This window comes from Zalophus californianus, chromosome 5, assembly GCF_009762305.2.
Source record: "Zalophus californianus isolate mZalCal1 chromosome 5, mZalCal1.pri.v2, whole genome shotgun sequence".
Lineage (NCBI taxonomy): Eukaryota > Metazoa > Chordata > Mammalia > Carnivora > Otariidae > Zalophus > Zalophus californianus.
The window spans coordinates 73,695,250-73,714,817 of NC_045599.1; the positions used below are offsets into that span (position 1 = coordinate 73,695,250).

The 19,568-nt window shown below is 35.4% G+C and overlaps 2 protein-coding genes across 12 annotated transcripts in view; one reads left to right on the forward strand and one right to left on the reverse strand.

The window, feature by feature from the left end:
* The window catches only part of TTC37 (tetratricopeptide repeat domain 37), a 167,477-nt gene that overhangs the window by 71,044 nt on the left and 76,865 nt on the right, over nt 1-19,568 (reverse strand). For 5 of the 11 annotated variants that reach the window (XR_003522132.2, XM_027605941.2, XM_027605942.2 and 2 more), the window contains exons 2-10: nt 16,726-16,792; nt 14,651-14,810; nt 13,176-13,266; nt 10,983-11,126; nt 9,664-9,755; nt 9,138-9,213; nt 8,447-8,587; nt 5,902-6,000; nt 5,685-5,793 (exon numbers count right to left, since the gene is read on the reverse strand). Coding sequence is in view for 10 of the 11 variants with exons in the window: in XM_027605941.2 (XP_027461742.1) it covers nt 5,685-5,793; nt 5,902-6,000; nt 8,447-8,587; nt 9,138-9,213; nt 9,664-9,755; nt 10,983-11,126; nt 13,176-13,265 (751 nt within the window). In the remaining variant the exon portion in view is untranslated. The remainder of the gene's footprint in view (nt 1-5,684; nt 5,794-5,901; nt 6,001-8,446; nt 8,588-9,137; nt 9,214-9,663; nt 9,756-10,982; nt 11,127-13,175; nt 13,267-14,650; nt 14,811-16,725; nt 16,793-19,568) is intronic. The other 6 variants (XM_027605936.2, XM_027605939.2, XM_027605937.2 and 3 more) reach the window with 2 other exon arrangements.
* Nucleotides 16,801-18,577, forward strand: LOC113929232 (40S ribosomal protein S15a-like). Its single transcript, XM_035727726.1, has one exon. The coding sequence runs from the start codon at nt 17,669-17,671 to the stop codon at nt 18,020-18,022; it is 354 nt and encodes a 117-aa protein (XP_035583619.1). The 5' UTR covers nt 16,801-17,668; the 3' UTR covers nt 18,023-18,577.

Here is a 19,568-nt window from a genome sequence, read left to right on the forward strand (position 1 = left end):
TCCCAGGGTCCTGGGATCGAGTCCCACGTCGGGCTCCTTACTCAGCGGGGAGTCTGCTTCTCCCTCTGCCTGCCACACTCCCTGTGCTTGTGCTCTCTCTCTCCCCCTCCCTCTCTCCCTGACAAATAAATAAAAATCTTTGAAAAAAAATAATAATTTGTTTGAAAAAGCAGCTTGATGCTTTACTATCTATATAAAACGTATGCCCCCAGACCACATGTGGAGTCACTCTATCAGTCTCAGATGTCAAAGATAAACCCCTGGCATGTTACCATTTATTTTATATATTTCAAATTTTTCAAAACCGTATACACACCATAATCCATAATATTATACATTGATTTAGAAGTCCAAGTTAGTACCAAAAATTCAAAAAATTCTTAACGGCTAAAGAATTAAAACTTCAATACTGTTTGGTGAGATACGAAAACAAAGTGGAAGAAATACTACTTTTTTAGTTATCCAGTAAAAAAGACCTGAGCCAGCTATTATTATCCTTCTAGACATGAATTTCCTTCTGTCTAAACCTCTTCTCACTATGGTTCCATAAATGTAATTTCCAAAAGCAGACGTACCTAGTTTCATACACATTCCTCCTCCCAAGCAAACCAGTGGGTTTTTTTTTCCCTCCCCTTTTCAACCAGTGGTATTATCCAGACATCAGAATCACCTGGAGAATGCTAACCCCCCGCCCCTCAAAGTTTCTGATTTCAATGTTAGACCTGAAAGCTGGCACTTCTAACAAGTTCTCAGGTGATACTGATGCTACAAGTTCAGAGACCATACTTTAGAACCACAGGCCTATAGTATTTACCAACACCATATACCACCTTTACTGTCAGTCTTATATATATACTACAGTTGCTACCTCTATAGCTAAACAGTAACTTCTGGAGGGTAGGAACTAGTATGGTATCCTGTACACATCAGGCATCCATTAAATACTGTAATGATCCTTTAAGAATACCATTACGAATTAATGTACCAAAAGGCTTAGTCTGTTAATAAGTAATGGCTGAGAATTACTACGGAAAATTAAAAATCACCATTCTAAAAACGAAAGTAAAACGGCTATTAAAATTTTACCTTCAATTTCTAGCCATCTCAGTCAAAACTATCTTACTCCATAGAAACGTAATTCATGAGAGTACCTTGGCTACATAAACTGCCCTTATTATAAAAAACACACCTGTGATGGAAAGAAAAGCCAATCATGCATCATCCCAATGATTATCCATATGCATGGTACCTAAAAACGTACACAAGTAAACAAAATGTGGGTAGGCAGATGAAAACTGTTTGTAAAAGGCTAAGATGAACATGAAAAACTTCTAAATAAGATAAATCTTCCTTAATATCTGGGAGCACAATTACAGAAACCAAGAGATTTGGGGAGACTATGTTCTAGCCCTTGGGAAACATACTCTCTACGTATGACCAAGAACAAATGACACTTAGAGGAATCTCCTCTGGTGTTCCCAAAAACTATCAACAGTAGTAACAACATCACTGATGCTTTGTAGAGACAAGGGATATTCCAAAGCTTCAGCTCTTAATCCTCTTCTCCATACTAACTCTTGCTGAGAATACTAGCTAAATAATATGTGGAGGATAGAAACAGAGAGGGAATACACTTGATTTCTTTCTGAATAGAAAATCATTTAACTTATCTGCTCTTTTTAACATTTAAAAGAGTCTAAGATTCCAGGCTTAACAACTTTAAAACAAGTTTGACAATATTATTTTTATTTCTCAATACGGCAAGCTAGATTTGGGGCTGATGAATGCTAAATCTCTAAGAATAAAAGGCGTTCTGAAGAGATTCAGGGTAGATGCCAAATAATACCTATAAGAATTCTGTTTCCTAAGCTTTACCACACACACAAAAAGGTGACTTTTAAAAATAACTAATTAATTGCTGACATCACAAAGAAATTGATCACTACTATAGAATTTTTCTTTTAAATAAACGTAGCTTGGGGAAAAAAAAACAAAATGGCATGTATTCATTTCTTTATTTTCATCCGAATTTTCTAATATTTCCAGAGCACAAAATCTTAAGCTCTTTCATGTTTAAGTGTGAAGATCCAAGCTTTCTTATCCTCCCCTATTTCAACTATAAAGCAAAATAAAATAAAACGAAAAGGTCATTTAGCATGAAATAACATTTTATCAGCTGACAACTGTGAAAGCTATTCACTACTTGTCATGTGAAGCTTTATAAACTGAATCATTTTGCAAATGAATCTTCAAGTCTCAACATGCAGAGGACAAAAGAGAATGAAATACATTTGTCCCCAGTGGAAGAGAACCCAGTGATTAATTGCTGTGAAGTAACAAATTCCGCAGACACTAAAGCACGCTGTGGGAGGATAGGTCAGCCTTTAAATACCTTATAGTTTCAGAAGTTCTTCATACACAGAAAGTTTGGTTTAGAGGAGCAATGAAAAGAAAACAAGAAATCATTAAGCACAGCTTCCTACTGTCTGGCATTAACTATTAAACTTTTACCCCCAGAATAATGCTTTACCTTAGAAAGTACCTAAGCCTGAATGGCTCCATCCCACAGATTCTCACAACCAATGATTCTACAGAGAAAAAACTCTTCCTTGGTGTACCATGTATGTAAATATCCACCTACTCACTCCCCTTTACCAGGAATATAAGCCTTTCCTTCCTTCAATTCTGCAAAATAACCTCTCCAGGAATGATTTTTTTTTTCATATAAACCAACACACTCTCTAATCATTCAGCATAACCACTTGCTATCTCTTTATTCTAGAACACTTTGTCAAATACTGAATTTATGTGCACAACTCTATAGACTTTGTTGATTTAATTTCTTCTATAATTTTGGTTTTTTTTTAATATAGGGGCCATGCTTATTTCACAAATCCACGTTATAGGCATACATGTACTTATTGAGAAAGCATTCAATCAGTCATCAAAAAGAAATTTCAAGTATTCTCTTGCATCATTTCGCATGTGACAAGGTCAAGAATGAGGGAATAGTACAAATCATTAATAGCCAAAAGAAAATAGAGAAAAAGAGGGTGAACAGCAGCCACTGGTTTCTCAGTAGCAATTGTAATAGCAGAAAAAGGGTGGAGGAATGGGTACCAGAGACCAATTACAAAATCAGCCCACTTATCTTGGAAATGTATTAGGACTCATGTTAAAATTTAAAGAAACTAGGTGAATTCTGGAACTGTTCCCTGTCAATGGGGCGGAAAAAAACACAAAAATTCACAAGCATGTTCCTCATATTGAAAGTCTCTTGCTATGTCTCATCCTCCTTGACCTCAAAGCAAAGTTCACAATGTTAACTAGCCCTCTCTTCCTGAACCTCTCCTCCCAGGCAACACTACCGCAATTCTTCTCCTACTCCTCTAAAAGTTTACCAACCCCTTTGCATGCTTCCTCCTCCTCTCAAATGTAGTCAGCCAAATCCCTAGATTATTTCTTTTAATATCTGCTAACCACTTCTTCCTACTCTTTTCCAACCATTGAAATCTAAGTTTCAATTCAATCACTTTGGTTGGAAAAGATAGCCCTAAATAAAAACCTCCTAATCATAAAGTTAGTTGCTCAATCTTCAGTACAGATCTCCTTTCTGAAATGTTCTTTCTTGCCTTCTCTGTTGCTTCACATCGTGTTCTACCAACTTCCTGTCGGACCTCTCTGCTTCTGTTTTCTACTTTTCTCTTTCCCTCCCTTTCCCTTCAAGCCAGCCAGCACCACCCAAGACATAGTTTTCAGCTTTTTGCTCTTTAGTCATCCTCTGAAGTCATCCACTCCACTTCACTTTGGTGATTTCCAAACCTTATGTCTAGCCTTAGGATTGATCTCTCATCTGCAAGCCAGATGGGCATTTCCCTTTGAATGGCCATTAACCTATCCTCTCCACAACTCAACTTTCTTACAGATGATCATTCCACGTTAGGCCAACTTTTCAAGAGAGCTAAAAGTAAAATTATTTTCTCCCTCCCTTTATAGCTTAACAAATCTATTTTTTTCATTCACCTGTTACTTTCTATTGCCCCTATCATAGTCCCAGTTCATTCATTCTCAAGATCATTTAGTCTACCCAATCTAATCTACCTTCTATACAATCTATCCCACATATCATATTATTAGTTTGACTTTATACTTCATAAATTGATTCACTACAACATTTCTTCTCTCACATTAGTGAAAAGTACTCTTACAAGTCCATCTCTGACTCAGCTAAAGCAAAGGGGATCACTTACTTTTCACCAAAGAAATACAACACTTAAGATAATAGTTCTGAATTTTAATTCAGACAACGGGGCGGGGGGGGGGGGGATACAAGTAGGACTTACAAGGGAAAGTTGAAGTGGGGAGAGCCAAGATAGATGCGATGATACTCTTTCAAAGGGCATTTTCCCTCAGTTACCTCTATCACTAGTTTTCAACAATTCTTCTATAATGACACCTGTGATGGTCATTCACATACAAAGCATTCCCAGGTGTATACTCATTTAGCAACAAAATGAAAACAATTAAATTAGTAAAACTATGCAAATTTTATAATCACTGACACATTGGTGCTGGTACTGTTATTTCTATTTCAGTGACTGATTTCTGTGAACTTTGCTCATCAGTTGAATACAGGCACAGACAGGAATGACGGTTAAATTATGTAAAAATCTATTCAGCACAGACACCGACAAACAGGACAGAGGCTGGTGTGAAAACCCACTGGGTCAACCTCCTGTAAACTGACTGAACACCAGCCCTGGGCACGAGACATCCGCAGGCACGGGTTCCTGCAACTTCCAGCATGTTGGCTATCATCAGCTCTCTCTCCCCCACCCCAAGAAAGGAAACAAAGAAGAGCACGAGGGGCGCCTGGGTGGCTCAGCCGTTAAGCGTCTGCCTTCGGCTCAGGTCATGATCCCAGGGTCTTGGGATCTAGCCCCGCATCGGGCTCCCTGCTCAGCGGGAAGCCTGCTTCTCCCTCTCCCACTCCCCCTGCTTGTGTTTCCTCTCTCGCTCTGTCTCTCTCTGTCAAATAAATAAATAAAAATCTTAAAAAAAAAAAAAAAGAAGAGCACGAGGCATAAGCTAAGACATACTCTATGACTTGAATCTTCTCTATTTCATTAAAAAAGGAGATCATACACAAGCTTCATTACTTTATAGTATTATAACATCTATAACCATGTACTTGTGACACTAAAACATCAGCGCTGAGAATGTATGACATTCATAGCCCTAGGCAATATAGTCCAATCTACTCAACCAAAATCTATCTTAGTTATTCCTTCCACTAGAGCAAATAAAACTATTTTAGTATTCCTAAAAATTGCAACCTAGCTCCATACTTCTGCTCATGCCATCTAGAGTACTTTTCACCTCCTCCTATATATCGGATTTCTATGGAAAATTTAAGACTCACTTCAACTCCCACCTTCCGAAAGACTTCACTGATCAACAATGAACTCAGTAGTTCATAATTCCTTTGTATCATTATACTCTCCTACATTTATTAGCCTCTTCATGTGCACAAAGACAATGCACTGTACTTCCTTTTACGTCCAGAAATATTCAAACAATACCTTACACAGGGTAAGCACTGAAACAATTTTTGATTGATAGCAGCAACACTCCCACATGTTCATACACTTCTAGAACACACAATATAATAGGGAAGAAATTACCTGATTCAATTAAATGCAAACAAAGCACTTCTAGTGGATACTGTACAGTGGGATAGACGTTTATCATTCCTTCACAGGCCTTCTTCAATCTAGCAGTCTCATGAGGAAACTTGAAAATATAAAAGTAAAATAAACTAAATAATAGTAAAATACGCTTGTGAATACTTTCCTAATTAGAATATAAAAGTCACATTAGAGATTTTTAAAATCAACTTACTTTGGATAAACAGTGAATGAAATGTCTATAAAGTACTTGGTGATCTTCACTAGGAATCTTATCTGATAAGTCCAGTGCATTCTCAAAAGCAGTTAAAAGCTGAACAAACAAAAAAGCTATCATTGTTAGCATAGTGAAATGACAAATGTAATAAACAGTTGAAGGTAGAAGACTCATACAATATACCACCTCAACTAACGAACTGCAAATGTATTTTATTGTCTCATATTTTCCTATATCGTCTGGCCCTGACAATTTCAATGAGGAAAAAAATGTCTATGCAAGTTTTAGAATATGTCTAACTCCACCTGGCCAGGAGACTGCACTGAACTAATGAGGGATAAATATAAATTAGCATCATGAATTTAACAAAACATTCTTTAAGTGCTTGCTGTTCCCTATAAAGTAGTCAACTGGAGAGGTATAGTCTTCTTTATATACCAGTGTAACTGCAACTATTCAGATCATTTTTAAAACATCTCTACTGATGGGGCGCCTGGGTGGCTCAGTTGGTTAAGCGACTGCCTTCGGCTCAGGTCATGATCCTGGAGTCCCGGGATCGAGTCCCACATCGGGCTCCCTGCTCAGCAGGAAGTCTGCTTCTCCCTCTGACCCTCTTCCTTCTCGTGCTCTCTATCTCTCATTCTCTCTCTCTCAAATAAATAAATAAAATCTTTAAAAAAAAAAAAAAAAAAAATCTCTACTGAAATCACCAGTATGTTCCTTGGAACATTTTCAATGGTCACAAATCTTCAATCTTAAATAAATTTGTAAAGTTATACTTATGTCAAAAGAAAACCAGAACTATGACTGAACTATAATAAAATCACTTCTTATCCAGTATTACTAAATGACTTTGAAGAAAATTCCATAAGAAGCTTTCTAAATATGTTTTGAGCAAGAACAATACTAGAATCCAGATCAAGCACTTTAAAGGATACCATTCATATAGTTACATAAGTTCCACCTTTTTTTTAAATGAATTTCCATGACTTTACTTTTTTATTTTTATTTTTTAAAGTAGGCTCCACGCCCAGTGGGACTTGAACTCATGACCCTGATATCAAGACCTTAGCTGAGATCAAAAGTCATATGTTTAAATGACTGAGCCACCCATGAGCCCCTCCATGACTTAAATGAAAAAGTCTCAATACTGTTCACTACCTCCAAATTTCTTTGTGAAGTATGGTATAAAGTCTACATAAATAGGGAAAATTTTACTCCTCTGATAAAGTTAATAGTCTTGCAAAAAGGGAAGTCTAACTTACACAGTTCAGCACAAGGGGTTTCAAAAAAAAGTAATGCAATTAATCCTTTTGGAAAACAGGTGATAACATTTTTTTCTGAACACACTTAAATAAGCAAAATTATCATTAGAATTCAAGATGAAAATAACCCCACCCCGAAATCCTCTTATCCTATTTAACAGTTAAACATCAATTCTTAAAAGGATGACAAGCATAATTAGTTCTCTTTCATGGAGGAGCATAGTACAGATAATTCAAGAAAAAAATGATTTTACTTATTTTGGTATTTGGTGTATGTTTGATATTTTGGTAACCTATAGTTTTTCAAGGAAAGCCATAATGAAGCCATAATATGAAGATATGATTTAAGAGAAGTTCACAGATCATCTAAGTTTGTCACTCCTCAATTTTTTTCCCACAACTAAATCTATACACAGATAAACCAACACACAAACAAATGCAAATTATAGTCTTCTATTTTTATCTCCAGCATTTAGGACACTGCCTGACATATATAGTAGATTCTTTATAAAATAAATATATTCTGAAAAAAGGATTAAGGAGTAAATGAACAAACATACAAAGAAATGAACTTCTCATCCTATATTCAGTCTATAATTGCTTACATTTAAAAAGTCCATTCAAATTTCACAAGTATACACTGATGGCTATGTACGATAATAAGAAATTAAGTTTACTTTTAAGCTTAACAAATATAAAAAAGTAGAATGGAGATTTTTCCAATTACAGTTCAAAATCAATGGACTGTTTTAGTCTTTTTATAAAAATTCTTTTCAATTGCTTCAAAATCTATACACTAAAATGGAATATTTCTAGACATAAGTACCCTAAATACTTTAAACAAAATACTGAGTTGTTAAACCTCAAAGTAATTTAGTACTCTTTCTTCATAAACATAAAGAAACACACTTTTAAACAAACCTTTAAGTAAGTACAACTTTATAGAAATTACAGCAGTTTTGTGAAAGCCAATTTCACAGTTTCTTTTTCACGGTGATTAAGTAACTGATTTACTGTGGATTCTTATGAACACAAGGAAGTAAACTGTGATACCCTGAACACCAAGTCCACTCTGTCCAGACTTAATACGAGACTGCAGGCCAGTAATTTTGACTGTATCAGCAAGAACCTCTCTGAATTTAAAATTGAACACTTATAAAATATAAATTTTGACGTATGGTACTTTCCTATATTACACCATTATGTTTCCATTTGCTAAATTCAATTAAATGATTAATCTTCATGACACAAACTGTAGGGAATAAAGGGGTCAATACCAATTGCTGGGTCTCATTATTTTGATCCTCAGTACTCTCAGCCAGCAACTGAGTCAATTTCCTCCATAGCTGATGAAGCTCTTGGTTGTCTGCACCTTCCTCCTGCCGTGTCTTTATCAATTTGTGCCATGTTCGGGCCACCTATCAAGAAGGAGATTTAAATGTTTTTTAATTAATCTTAAATATCAAAAATGCCAATTAAAAATATAAAATCTACAAATAAAAATATTTTTCATTTGCTAATACATAAAAATAGCAAAAGCACAGAACTTCATCTATTATGAATTCCCCAAGAAATAGGTGACTGGGCAAATCCACACAGCCCCTATATTAGAAGTACAACTAAGATACCCGAGTGGAAACAGGAATAATGGCTACATACCCCAATCCTTGTAACTCATAGCATCAGCTATGGATGCACCACAAATGCATCACTAAATTCTACAGATGATGCTTTTACTTATTTTATTTATCCCTGCCCAGTTGCAAAAAGGTTTGGAAGTTAGAATAACTAAAACTTGAATTTTAATTTAGTTTCAAAACACTATTATTTGTAATATCTCTCTATATTCTTTTAACACCATACTTACACATTAATTTTTTTTAATTTTCCCTTAAGCTAAGTGAAAGCTTTCTTCTAATAATGCCTTTAGTAAAAGAAGTCTACTACCCCAGCAAATCATTAACCAACCTCTATGTGTTTCTTTTCTTGGTAATATAGATCCACAAGTTTCTTACAGACATCGCACCACTTCTGTTTGTCAACACTTAGAATAAAAAATTAAAAAAAAAAAAGGGATTTTGAATCGATTAATGAAAACAACCAAGGGCTTAAGATACTAACATTAAAATATCCCAATAATACTACTGTCAGGTACTATTTTAAATTAGAACATATCCTCTTTCATACCACAGGAAAATTTTATAAAATAAGCCTCTCATTAAAAAAGAAAAGGTTTAAGAAATAATATCTTCCATTATATTAACTGAAAATTATATCAAAGTTCCCAAATTAGTCAATCCTCTTACTAATAGTGTTTTGATTCTGTTTCAATCACAATCAAAAGATTCTGTAACAATGGTATGAAAGAAAAATGCTTCTCAATTCCCAGTAAATGTTTGGAGTACTTCTGTGTAAGTTTTAAATTATTTGAATTATTTAAATTATTTGAATTAAAGCTTTTAAAGACACTGGCCTTTCCCCATACAATGATCACCTTTCATAAAGATCCAGGAGCTTCTGGTAAACACCAGGTAAGTCATCCTTAGCATTTATGTGATTACATTTCTCATACAAGCTTGCTAACCCCTAAAACAGGAAACAGTAGAGATTATTCTTCTAAAAAGTTTAATGCTCTCACATTCATTTTACTAAATAAAGCGACGATCTATAAAGATTATTTATGATAAAGAAAATTGTAATTTACAAATAAAATAATATGTCTGGGATTTGCCTCGAAATAATTAGGGGTAGGAGAAAGTAGATGAAAGTATAGATGAAAAAATACTGGCCATATGTGGATTTTTATTGAAGCTAGGTGATAGCCAAAGGAGCTCATTATACCATTCTCTTTACTTCTGAAAATATATTTGAAGTAGGCATCTAGGTGGTTCAGTCGGTTAAGCGTACAACTCTTGATTTCAGCTCAGGTCATGATCTTAAGGTCTTGGGATCAAGCCCTGAGTCAAGCTCCGTGCACAGCAGGGAGTCAGCCTGAGAATTCTCTCTCCCTCTCCCTCTGCCCCTCCCCACTCGTGCATGCTGCATGCGTACAGGCGCTCTCTCTCTAATCTTAACTCTTAAGACATTACTATATGACACTACTTTTATATGGTCAAAATAAAAAAATCCAAGTAATTTGTGGAACCTGTCATCTTTGCTTCAAAGAAAGATCAGGTATCTTAAATCAATCAATACATACTAAAAGTAGGCGTCTCTCTAAGTGTGTTACCAGATACCCCCCTCACGTTCTTGTTCACATAAATGTGATACAAACAGGTTCATGTTTTCCCAAGCCTACTACCTACTATTAATCAGTTTCTAAGATGTGATTGAGATATGAAACAAACTTATAAATATGAAAAAGTTGGAGAAGCCAACAAAAAACATGAAGAACATAAAATAAGAAAAAAGAATTTCACTTGTACTCAAATATATAGGTTTGCAAATTTTTTTATTTTACCTTTAGAAAACAGATTAATATACATTTCTTTTCCCTTGAATAAGCATAAAGAATATCCTTGGTAAGTCTTTCATATGCACACATAATTAAGTTAGAGATTTATATAATCATATTTCAATTCCAATCTTCACCTTTGGAAATAATCCATTGGGTTGGATGTCAAATAATGCTAAATAGCATCATTGGCATTTTTTTTTGAACTAACATTCAGGTTTAGAAGACCAATAAATTTAAAATTTTTTCTTCTGTGAGGTAAAGGTTTAAATGCTTTTTTAAAAAGCTGCTACCTATATTTTTAAAAATGGGGCAAAAAATTCTTTACCATAATATGGGAAAAAAAAATTTCTACATACCTGCCAAGCCAGCAATTGGTCTGGTTCTAGTTCAGCAGCTTTCTTATAGGCACCCTGGGCCTGATCAGGTTGTTCTAACTCAGCTGCAGCAACACCAATAAAAACCCAGGCATTATAGTTATTTTTCTCTTGTTTTAACACTGTCTGATTAAAAAAAATTAAAAGAACAGGTCATTAAATTTTGGAAGCTAATAACAAACAACAATTAAAAGACTGTCAACTTGAGTGTCAGGAAATATGGATCTACCACTAACTGGGCGATCTTAAGAAAGCCACTCAACCTCTCTGGTCTTTGGTTTCCTCAAGGAGAGAAGGAGCTGAACTGGATCAGTAATTGTAAGGAGTCTAAAACATGAGGCATGTTTTTTAAAAGCTGCCCAAGCAATGCTGATGCCTCCATCAAATGCCTCCCCACGCTCCTTGAAAATACTATGTACAAAAAGAAGACTAAGACTATTCATACCACCCAACCATCTTGCCTGCCTCCACTCCACACTGCCACCAGTCAACTCACAAAACTGTTTTCCATATCGTTTCACCCTATCCAACACCCACATTTTCCTTCACTATGATAACACTTCCCACCACCATACAGATTTTTCATCAAAATAACAGGGTAGGAAGGTAGACTGACCCCAATGTGACTACACCAAATATGTTCAAAAATAAATAGTGGCAATGGATGTTTAAATACCACCTGTCAATGAGAATAAAAATTATATGTAGAGCTACTGCTTTCAGAAAGAACAGCTACTTGCTAAAGTAAAAAGTTTGAAACAGAAAACAAAGATGTTCTAGTGACAGAAAACAAAACTAGTAGCTAAAATGAAATTAGCTCTTAAGATTTTACATATTCTAGAGAAAATAAGAATACTTCCATGAGCTGAGACAGATTATTGTGTTTATATGCATCCCCATGACACTTCCAGCAATCTTTCACCGTTCTATAGCACAAATTCCATTCTATCCAACAATACTGTCTCCCAAAATATTAACAACAAGGTAACTACTAAAGCTGACAATTTTTTAACCTCTAATATGTCCAATTAGTTGACGCCCCCCGTTATTCTACTATCGCTCCACTTCTCAAGTCTCATCCCTCCTTTCCCAGTTCAGACTCCATTGACCCATCACTGTCCTCTCTCCCAGGCAAACATCCTCAACTCCTTTGCCTCTCTTCCCCATCATCATTCTCAACATCCACACTTGAACCCCAGCATGCCCACTTCTAAGCTTGAGAAGCTGGGCATGAGGGAGAAACTACACAACTCAGTTCAGTGATTTCACTTCAATAACATGAAACTTCAAATGGACATTCATTAGCGCCTGGCAATCCCTTCAATCCAAACTAGTAAGTTAAATAACAACTACTACATACCTTCTTTCATCTCAAATATCCTACACAGCTCTTCTTCCACTCTCAGCTTATACTTTACTAGGAAAATATCAGAGGGGAACATTCCTCTCTTCCTACCCCCAAACCTACAAATCTGATAGTATATGGATTTACACCTATCTTTCCCCCTGCTAAGATGGAAAAAGTATCAAAGACCCCTCTCTGGAGCTCAGGATCCCATCCTCTCTTACTCCTACACTACACTCTCTCTCCTGCACATTCAGTTTCTCCCTCCGGACAGGTACATTCCCCTCAGTACCTTACAGAGGAGATTTAGAATCTTGAGTCCCCCATTCACAAACCAAATAGAATTACACTGTCAACATACCATTAAAGAATGAAAACTTATGATACAGTAGTGCTCCATAATACAACCCATCAAAAGATACCTAAGAGATATTCAGGTTTTGAGAGTGTGACTTTGAGTCACATATATAGTATATGTGTGTATATACAATGTAGTTTATCCTAGCCTGGGTGGCTCTGTCGTTAAGCGTCTGCCTTCGGCTCAGGTCATGATCCCAGGGCCCTGGGATCGAGTCCCACATTGGGCTCCCTGCTCAGCGGGAAGCCTGCTTCTCCCTCTCCCACTCCCCCTGCTTGTGTTCCTGCTCTCACTGTCTCTCTCTGTCAAATAAATAAATAAAATCTTAAAAAAAAAAAACACTAATCGTCTACTAAACAACTGAACCACTTTTGTTAAGTTTAGACAATAAATGATACACATATTACAAATCCATAATGCTTGTAAATAGGTAACATACTTTTATTGTGGAATAAAAAAATATATCAGTTACCTTACAATGTTTCAAAGCCTCTTTGTATTCTTTGTTTCTGATTGCATCTCTGGCACTTTTTAGAGCAGTCTTTACTTCCTTGCTGGACATTCTGTGGAAAATAAAAAGCCTGAGTGAACCTACAATAATACCAACAAACTTAACTATCTGAAAAACGCACATGTAATGCCTTTTATCGGGAACAATCTTTCCATTCTTAAGGTCCCTGTAGTGTATTCTCTCACCTCTTCAGACTTTTACTCAAATGTCACTTGCTCAGTGAAATCTTGGCTGGCCACACTACTTAAAATTTCAACCCTTCCTCCCCTCACTCCCAATCACACAATATCCCCTTAGCCCCTCCCTAACATTTACCATCTTATGCACTATATATTTTACTTATTTTATTATCTGTTCCCTAAACCCACTAGCATGTAAGTGCCATGTAGGCAGGGATTTTTGTCTGTGGTTGTTGTTGTGAACTGCTGTATGGCCAGTACCTAGTATCTAACAAATCGTATACATTAATAAATATTTGTTGAAAGTCAGCTGTATTTGAGTTATACTCATTCTTCATATAGTAGCTAAAACACAGATGATCTAATGGACCAGGACCCAAAACACTATCAATCTCAATCCAATTCTGCAGTAAGAAGTTTTAGTAGAATAAGCACAAATCACAAAGTAAAAACACTAACACAAATTAACTGCAGTAACTTTGATCTAAGAGCATAAGAAAGCATTCTGTTTTAATGCTGGTTTCTATAAAATATAAATCAGGATACTAACTTTCTTCACAGTAAGGGTCACTGTCGAGATATAGCAATATAGTCTTTGAAGAGAAATAAATGCAATTTTTACACTTAAATGAAGGTGGTGAATATGCTACAGGATTATGCACTAATTTCAACCATAAAAAGATACTTCAATTGGCAGACAAACTGTTTCTTCATTTAAATGTAAGCTATGTTAATTTAATTTTAAATAAACTAACATATCTTAAGGTTTTACAGCTTATTTTGATTTACCAGTAAACAATTTATTCTGATTTACTAGTAAATAAGTCAAATTCAATCACAACTCAATGCTGAAAAAAAGAAACACCTGTACTTTTTGACAATTCTAATCTCATCAGGAAACAAAGCTGGGTAAACAGTAATCCATTATAGACTGCAGATGTTTATGCAAAATGAACCAAGAAGATGGCTTGTTGACATGGTGTACTGACATCCTTAATACCCAAAGAGGCTGAGGTACAAGTGCAGATCAAAGAAGCTTAAGAAAGCAGGGAAATAAAACAAAACAAAAAAAACAAGCCTTCTGACTCAAATGTTAGATTCAAAATAATATGAAAATTGACATATAAAATCAGTTTATTTGGAGCTACAATCAGATTCCTTAAATAGGCAGAAAAGTAACTTTTTGCTTAGTTACATTAATTATACAATTAAACCTGCATAGTTCATATGCTCTTATTTTAGCAATAGTTCTCTCACCTGAAATTATCTTGGTATAAATTTATAAGTGCAAACTTCAGGATTTTTTTTTTTTTTTGTAAGCCTACAAACTTTGACTGGAACAGGCAACAAATTTCAGCGATGATTTCACGTTAAATTTTCTCACACCAAAGTTATCTTGGGTGAATAAATCTGCAGACTAAAAAGGAGAAATCAGTGATGATTAACAACTAATCTGGATCAATAGAAAGGGATAAAAAGAGACATCTAAGGGGAAAAAATTAAGTTAAAAAAGAACAAAAACAGTTCCAAGATAAGATCAAGCAAAAACAAACAGAAGAATTCAACTTTGCAAAGAGAAAGATCACCATCTCTTCTATCACCTAGCATTTGAGTGGAAGCACATTCAAACAAGGCAGAACCAGACACCCAAGCCATGCACTGCATAGGACATAAAAGAAATAGAAAAGAAGCCTCCTGCTCTAAAGAATATAATCTAAACCAAACCTAAGACATAGGAGTAATTAGAGAATCAAACGCTGAACTAAGGATAATGAGTACAACTGCAAGAGGAGTTTAAAGAAGGAAAGAAGTGTGGTGTGAAGTAATGAAGGGATACCAAAACAAGACAGGATTTAAGAATGGAGGGAAGGACAACTGTTCCAGTCAGAAGTAATTGCATTGGCTAAGTCAGAGAAATAGGAATGAACGTGTTATGTGGAGGACACAATGAGAAAAGTGGGCTCAGTGGAGCAGAAGGGACTTGCTGAAGAACAGAAGAAAATGAGGCTCACTGGATAAAGTACAACACTAGACTACAGGAAGACCTTAAAAGTCAGACACACAGACAAGTGTAGACTTAAATATAGCAGCAAAAACAGAGCTGTTAAATGCCTCTACATAAGGTATTTTTAAAGACCACATTAGACAAACTCCATTCTTCCCTTGGTAACCAACTAATGTTCAACACCCTTCCATATCCCCGTATGTCTCCATATGTAATGACAATTACCCTTACTGCAGGGGGATTTTCTATTCTTCTCTTCCTATTCCTTCTTCTTTTTTTTTTATTAATTTTTAAATTTTATTTTATCATGTTATGTTAATCTTCCTATTCCTTCTTCATTTGATTTGGCATTTAGCATAACATGCTAGCACTGAGGCCCTCTCTCTTCGCCTAACATTTATACAGTGAGAAATATACAGATACAGATATAGACAATATAGACAGATAGATATAGATCAGTTTTAGGGGATTAACTAATTTTTGAAAAGACAAAATAACCTGCCCCTTTCTAGCCCTAAAAACTTCTTCCTATTTTTGGGAGATGGAGTAGAGAAGAGAGAGGCTCATTCATTCATTTTCTAAACACAGCTTTCCTAAGTACTAACCTATTAGGTATCATCAAACTCACTTCCTTTCATAGAGCAAAAACGAATGAAGAAAAATGAAACACCTCTATTTGGGACACTTCCTTCTACTGCAAGTATTTCCAACATTTCTAAGAAAAACCTAGCTCTTTTACAAGTGTCTTTAATATTCTTCCATAGCTCCACCCACTTTCCCTTGATAATCTCTCCTACTTTTTTTCTTCTCAATCTCAAATCATTCTAATTCAATAAGAGCATTCACTTCACAGATTTTCAACTCAGGGAAAGGGTTTCTACTACCAAGCTAAAAGGTTTTTATTCAACATATCAAGCATAAATAGTAGCAACAACTGCACTTAAAAAAAGTTAGAAAGTGACACATTCCAAAATGATAAATCTCAAAAATAACAAATGTAGGTGGCTGAATTACTATGTCCTACACACCCCAGCTAAAGCTACAGAACCTTAAGCTACATTCCATTGTGCAGATACAAAGACTCCACAAAGCAAAAGTAACAACAATAATATATAATAACAATAATGACAATGGAAGTTAATTACAGAAAGCAAAATATGGTACATTTAAATCTAATAACAAAAGTCTAAAGGTGTTTTTTGATGACCTATAGTCTGGCAATAACAACCTACACCATCACACCTTTCTTCTGAAATGAATTGGTAAAAACAATGACTAAGTAAAAACAGACTCCGATCACATATTATTTAACATTCTAGTCACTTACCTTTTACCTATTATCTTCTATCTTCTTTTTGAATTGAATTTCAAATTGTTCCTTAACCATTATCCATCTAAATTAAGTAAAGTATGAGACAGGTAACATAAAAAGCATGATAAACAGCCCAAAACTCTGTGAATTTTTTAACATATCAGATTCATGTTTAATTTTCACAATTCATAATTTAAAACACAAGAAATAATTAGGTACAATTTTTCATCTTTTTTTCTTTCCCAAAATTTCTGAATTGGTCTGTGTTCGCAGAGCCTCAGGTGATAAAAGGAACTTCCATAAACAGTCAGAAAAATTCTCAAAAAACATTCCAGAAACTCAAAATACATGAACTTCAGTATAAAAAACTGAGCCAAAAAGGGTATCAACTATGTCTATGTACTTCGTTTTGAATCAAGGACAATCAACAGTACTTACTTACTCCCTATTTGCAGCCTAACTACACTAAAGTGAACCTGTTTTAAGCCATAAAAAGAATTATAAATATGTAAAATGTTGCCCACATCATGTAACTAGATTAATTTAAAATCTAATGAAAATAGAGAAAACTTTCTTTAAATGTCAAAAACCCAGCTAAATAACCATCTGAAATATTAACACAAATTCTCCATGATATAATCCTAATTATCTTTTGATGGGATCTCTGGAATAAATTCTGTCAAACAAAATTAATCTAGAATGCTTCATGGAAAGAATGGAAGTGATTTCAAAAAACTGAATAAAAAAACAGCAGTGCTACCTTAAACTAGGAAATGAACAAAATTTAGGTGAAGCAGGTGGGGATGAACAAAAAAGAAAGTAAGCTTACTGGACTGAAACATGTACTGGCAGGATACTTAAAATAGAATGGTTAGTTCCATAGAAAAGGGTCTTACTGTTAAGAAAATAAGTATTGTGGCCTCCTGTCCTCTTTCCACCATCTTTCCATGCGGCCCTAATGGTGCACATGAGTGTCCTGGCAGGTGTTCTCAAGAGCATTAACAATGCCGAAAAGAGAGCCAAACACCAGGTTCTAACTAGGCCATGCTCCAAAGTCATCATCCAGTTTCTAACTGTAATGATGAAGCATGGTTACATTGGCAAATTTGAAATCACTGATGATCACAGAGCTGGAAAAATTGTTGTGAACCTCACGGGCAGGTTAAACAAGCGTGGAGTGATCAGCCCTAGATTTGATGTACAACTCAAAGATCTGGAAAAATGGCAGAATAATCTGCTCCCATCCTGCCAGATCAGTTTCACTGTGCTGACAACCTCGGTTGGCATCATGGACCATGAAGGAGCAAGATGAAAATACACAGGAGGGAAAATCCTGGGCTTCTTTTTCTAGGGATGTAATACATACGTGCAAATAAAATGCCTCAATGGAAAAAAAAAAGTACTGTGATCCAAACAATGTTTAAGAAAGTAAAATAAAACAAGAAGGATAACGAGGGAAGGTAAAATAAAAGTAAAAACCTGACTCTATACATTACGTTAATTTTTTTTAAGCCCCAAACCAAACCAACCTGATTGTAATTACTTAGTCACTTCAACTCTGTTCTTACAAAACACCCCAGGTTTTGTCAGGCCCTTCATTCTGCCATACCCACCCACCAAGCTAAAACTTAACCTTGTTCAGAATATGCTTAGGATGCAGATACATCTGGGTTCAAGTGCAATCTGAACTTGGACACCTTACTTCACCACTCCAAGCCTATTTCCTCATTGATAAAGTGAGGATTACATCACTTACTTGATATTTGCATAAATGGAGTGCCTGAACAAACATAAGACACAGCTGACCCTCAAACAACATGGGTTTGGAGTCCACTTATACATGGATTTTTTTCAATAAAGTATTTTCTGTACTATAAATGTATTTTCCCTTCCTTAGGATTTTTTCTTTCTTTCTTTTTCTTTCTTTCTTTTTTTAAGATTTTATTTATTTACTTGTCAGAGACAGGCAGTGCACGGGAGGACAAGCAGGGGGAGCTGCAGCAGAGGGATAAGAAGGCTCCCTGCCGAGCAAGGAGCCCAGTGTGGCTGTGGGACTCGATCCCAGGACCCTGGGATCATGACCTGAGCCAAAGGCAGATGCTTAACCGACTGAGCCACCCAGGCAACCCTCCTTAGGATTTTCTTAATAACGTTTTCTTTTCTCTAGCTTACTTTATTGTAAGAATACAGTATATAATACATATAACATAGAAAATAATGTGTTAACTTTATATTATCTGTAAGGCTTCTGGTCAACAGTGGGCTATTAGTAGTTAAGTTTTTGAGGAGTAAAAGTTACATGTGGATTTTTGGCTGTGTCGGCACCCCTAACTTCCACATTGTTCAAGGGTCAACTGTATATTAGTTCCATTCTCCTTATCTACTGCCATCCTCTCAATAAACTTCACTACTTTTTTTTCTATTCCTAATTCACACGGTTACTACAAACTTTCTCTACATATTTAAAATCCTCAATCCCTCATTCCTTGATGTCTCAAGTAGTAATCTTCTTGCCAATGTTCTTCAAAAGATGGCTATCATCAAACACAAGTATCCTCTTTGAATTATGTGAATACTAGTCCAGAGTAAATCCTGCAAAAGAGACCAATCCATCCTCTGAACCACTGAAACATTTATTAGTTGAGTTATTCATTCAAACTTAATCGACATTTTTTACCATTGCTATATTGATATGCCCTGTTTCCCAAGTCAATAAAACCTTAAACAAAAGTATTCTATCTTTGGAGTTCCTTACATATTCAACACCTATTAAGTAATATGTACTCAATAAATGGCTGATTGTCCAGCTCCCAAAGTCTACTCTAAACATTTAGTTTCCCCACTGCCAAAAGGAATTT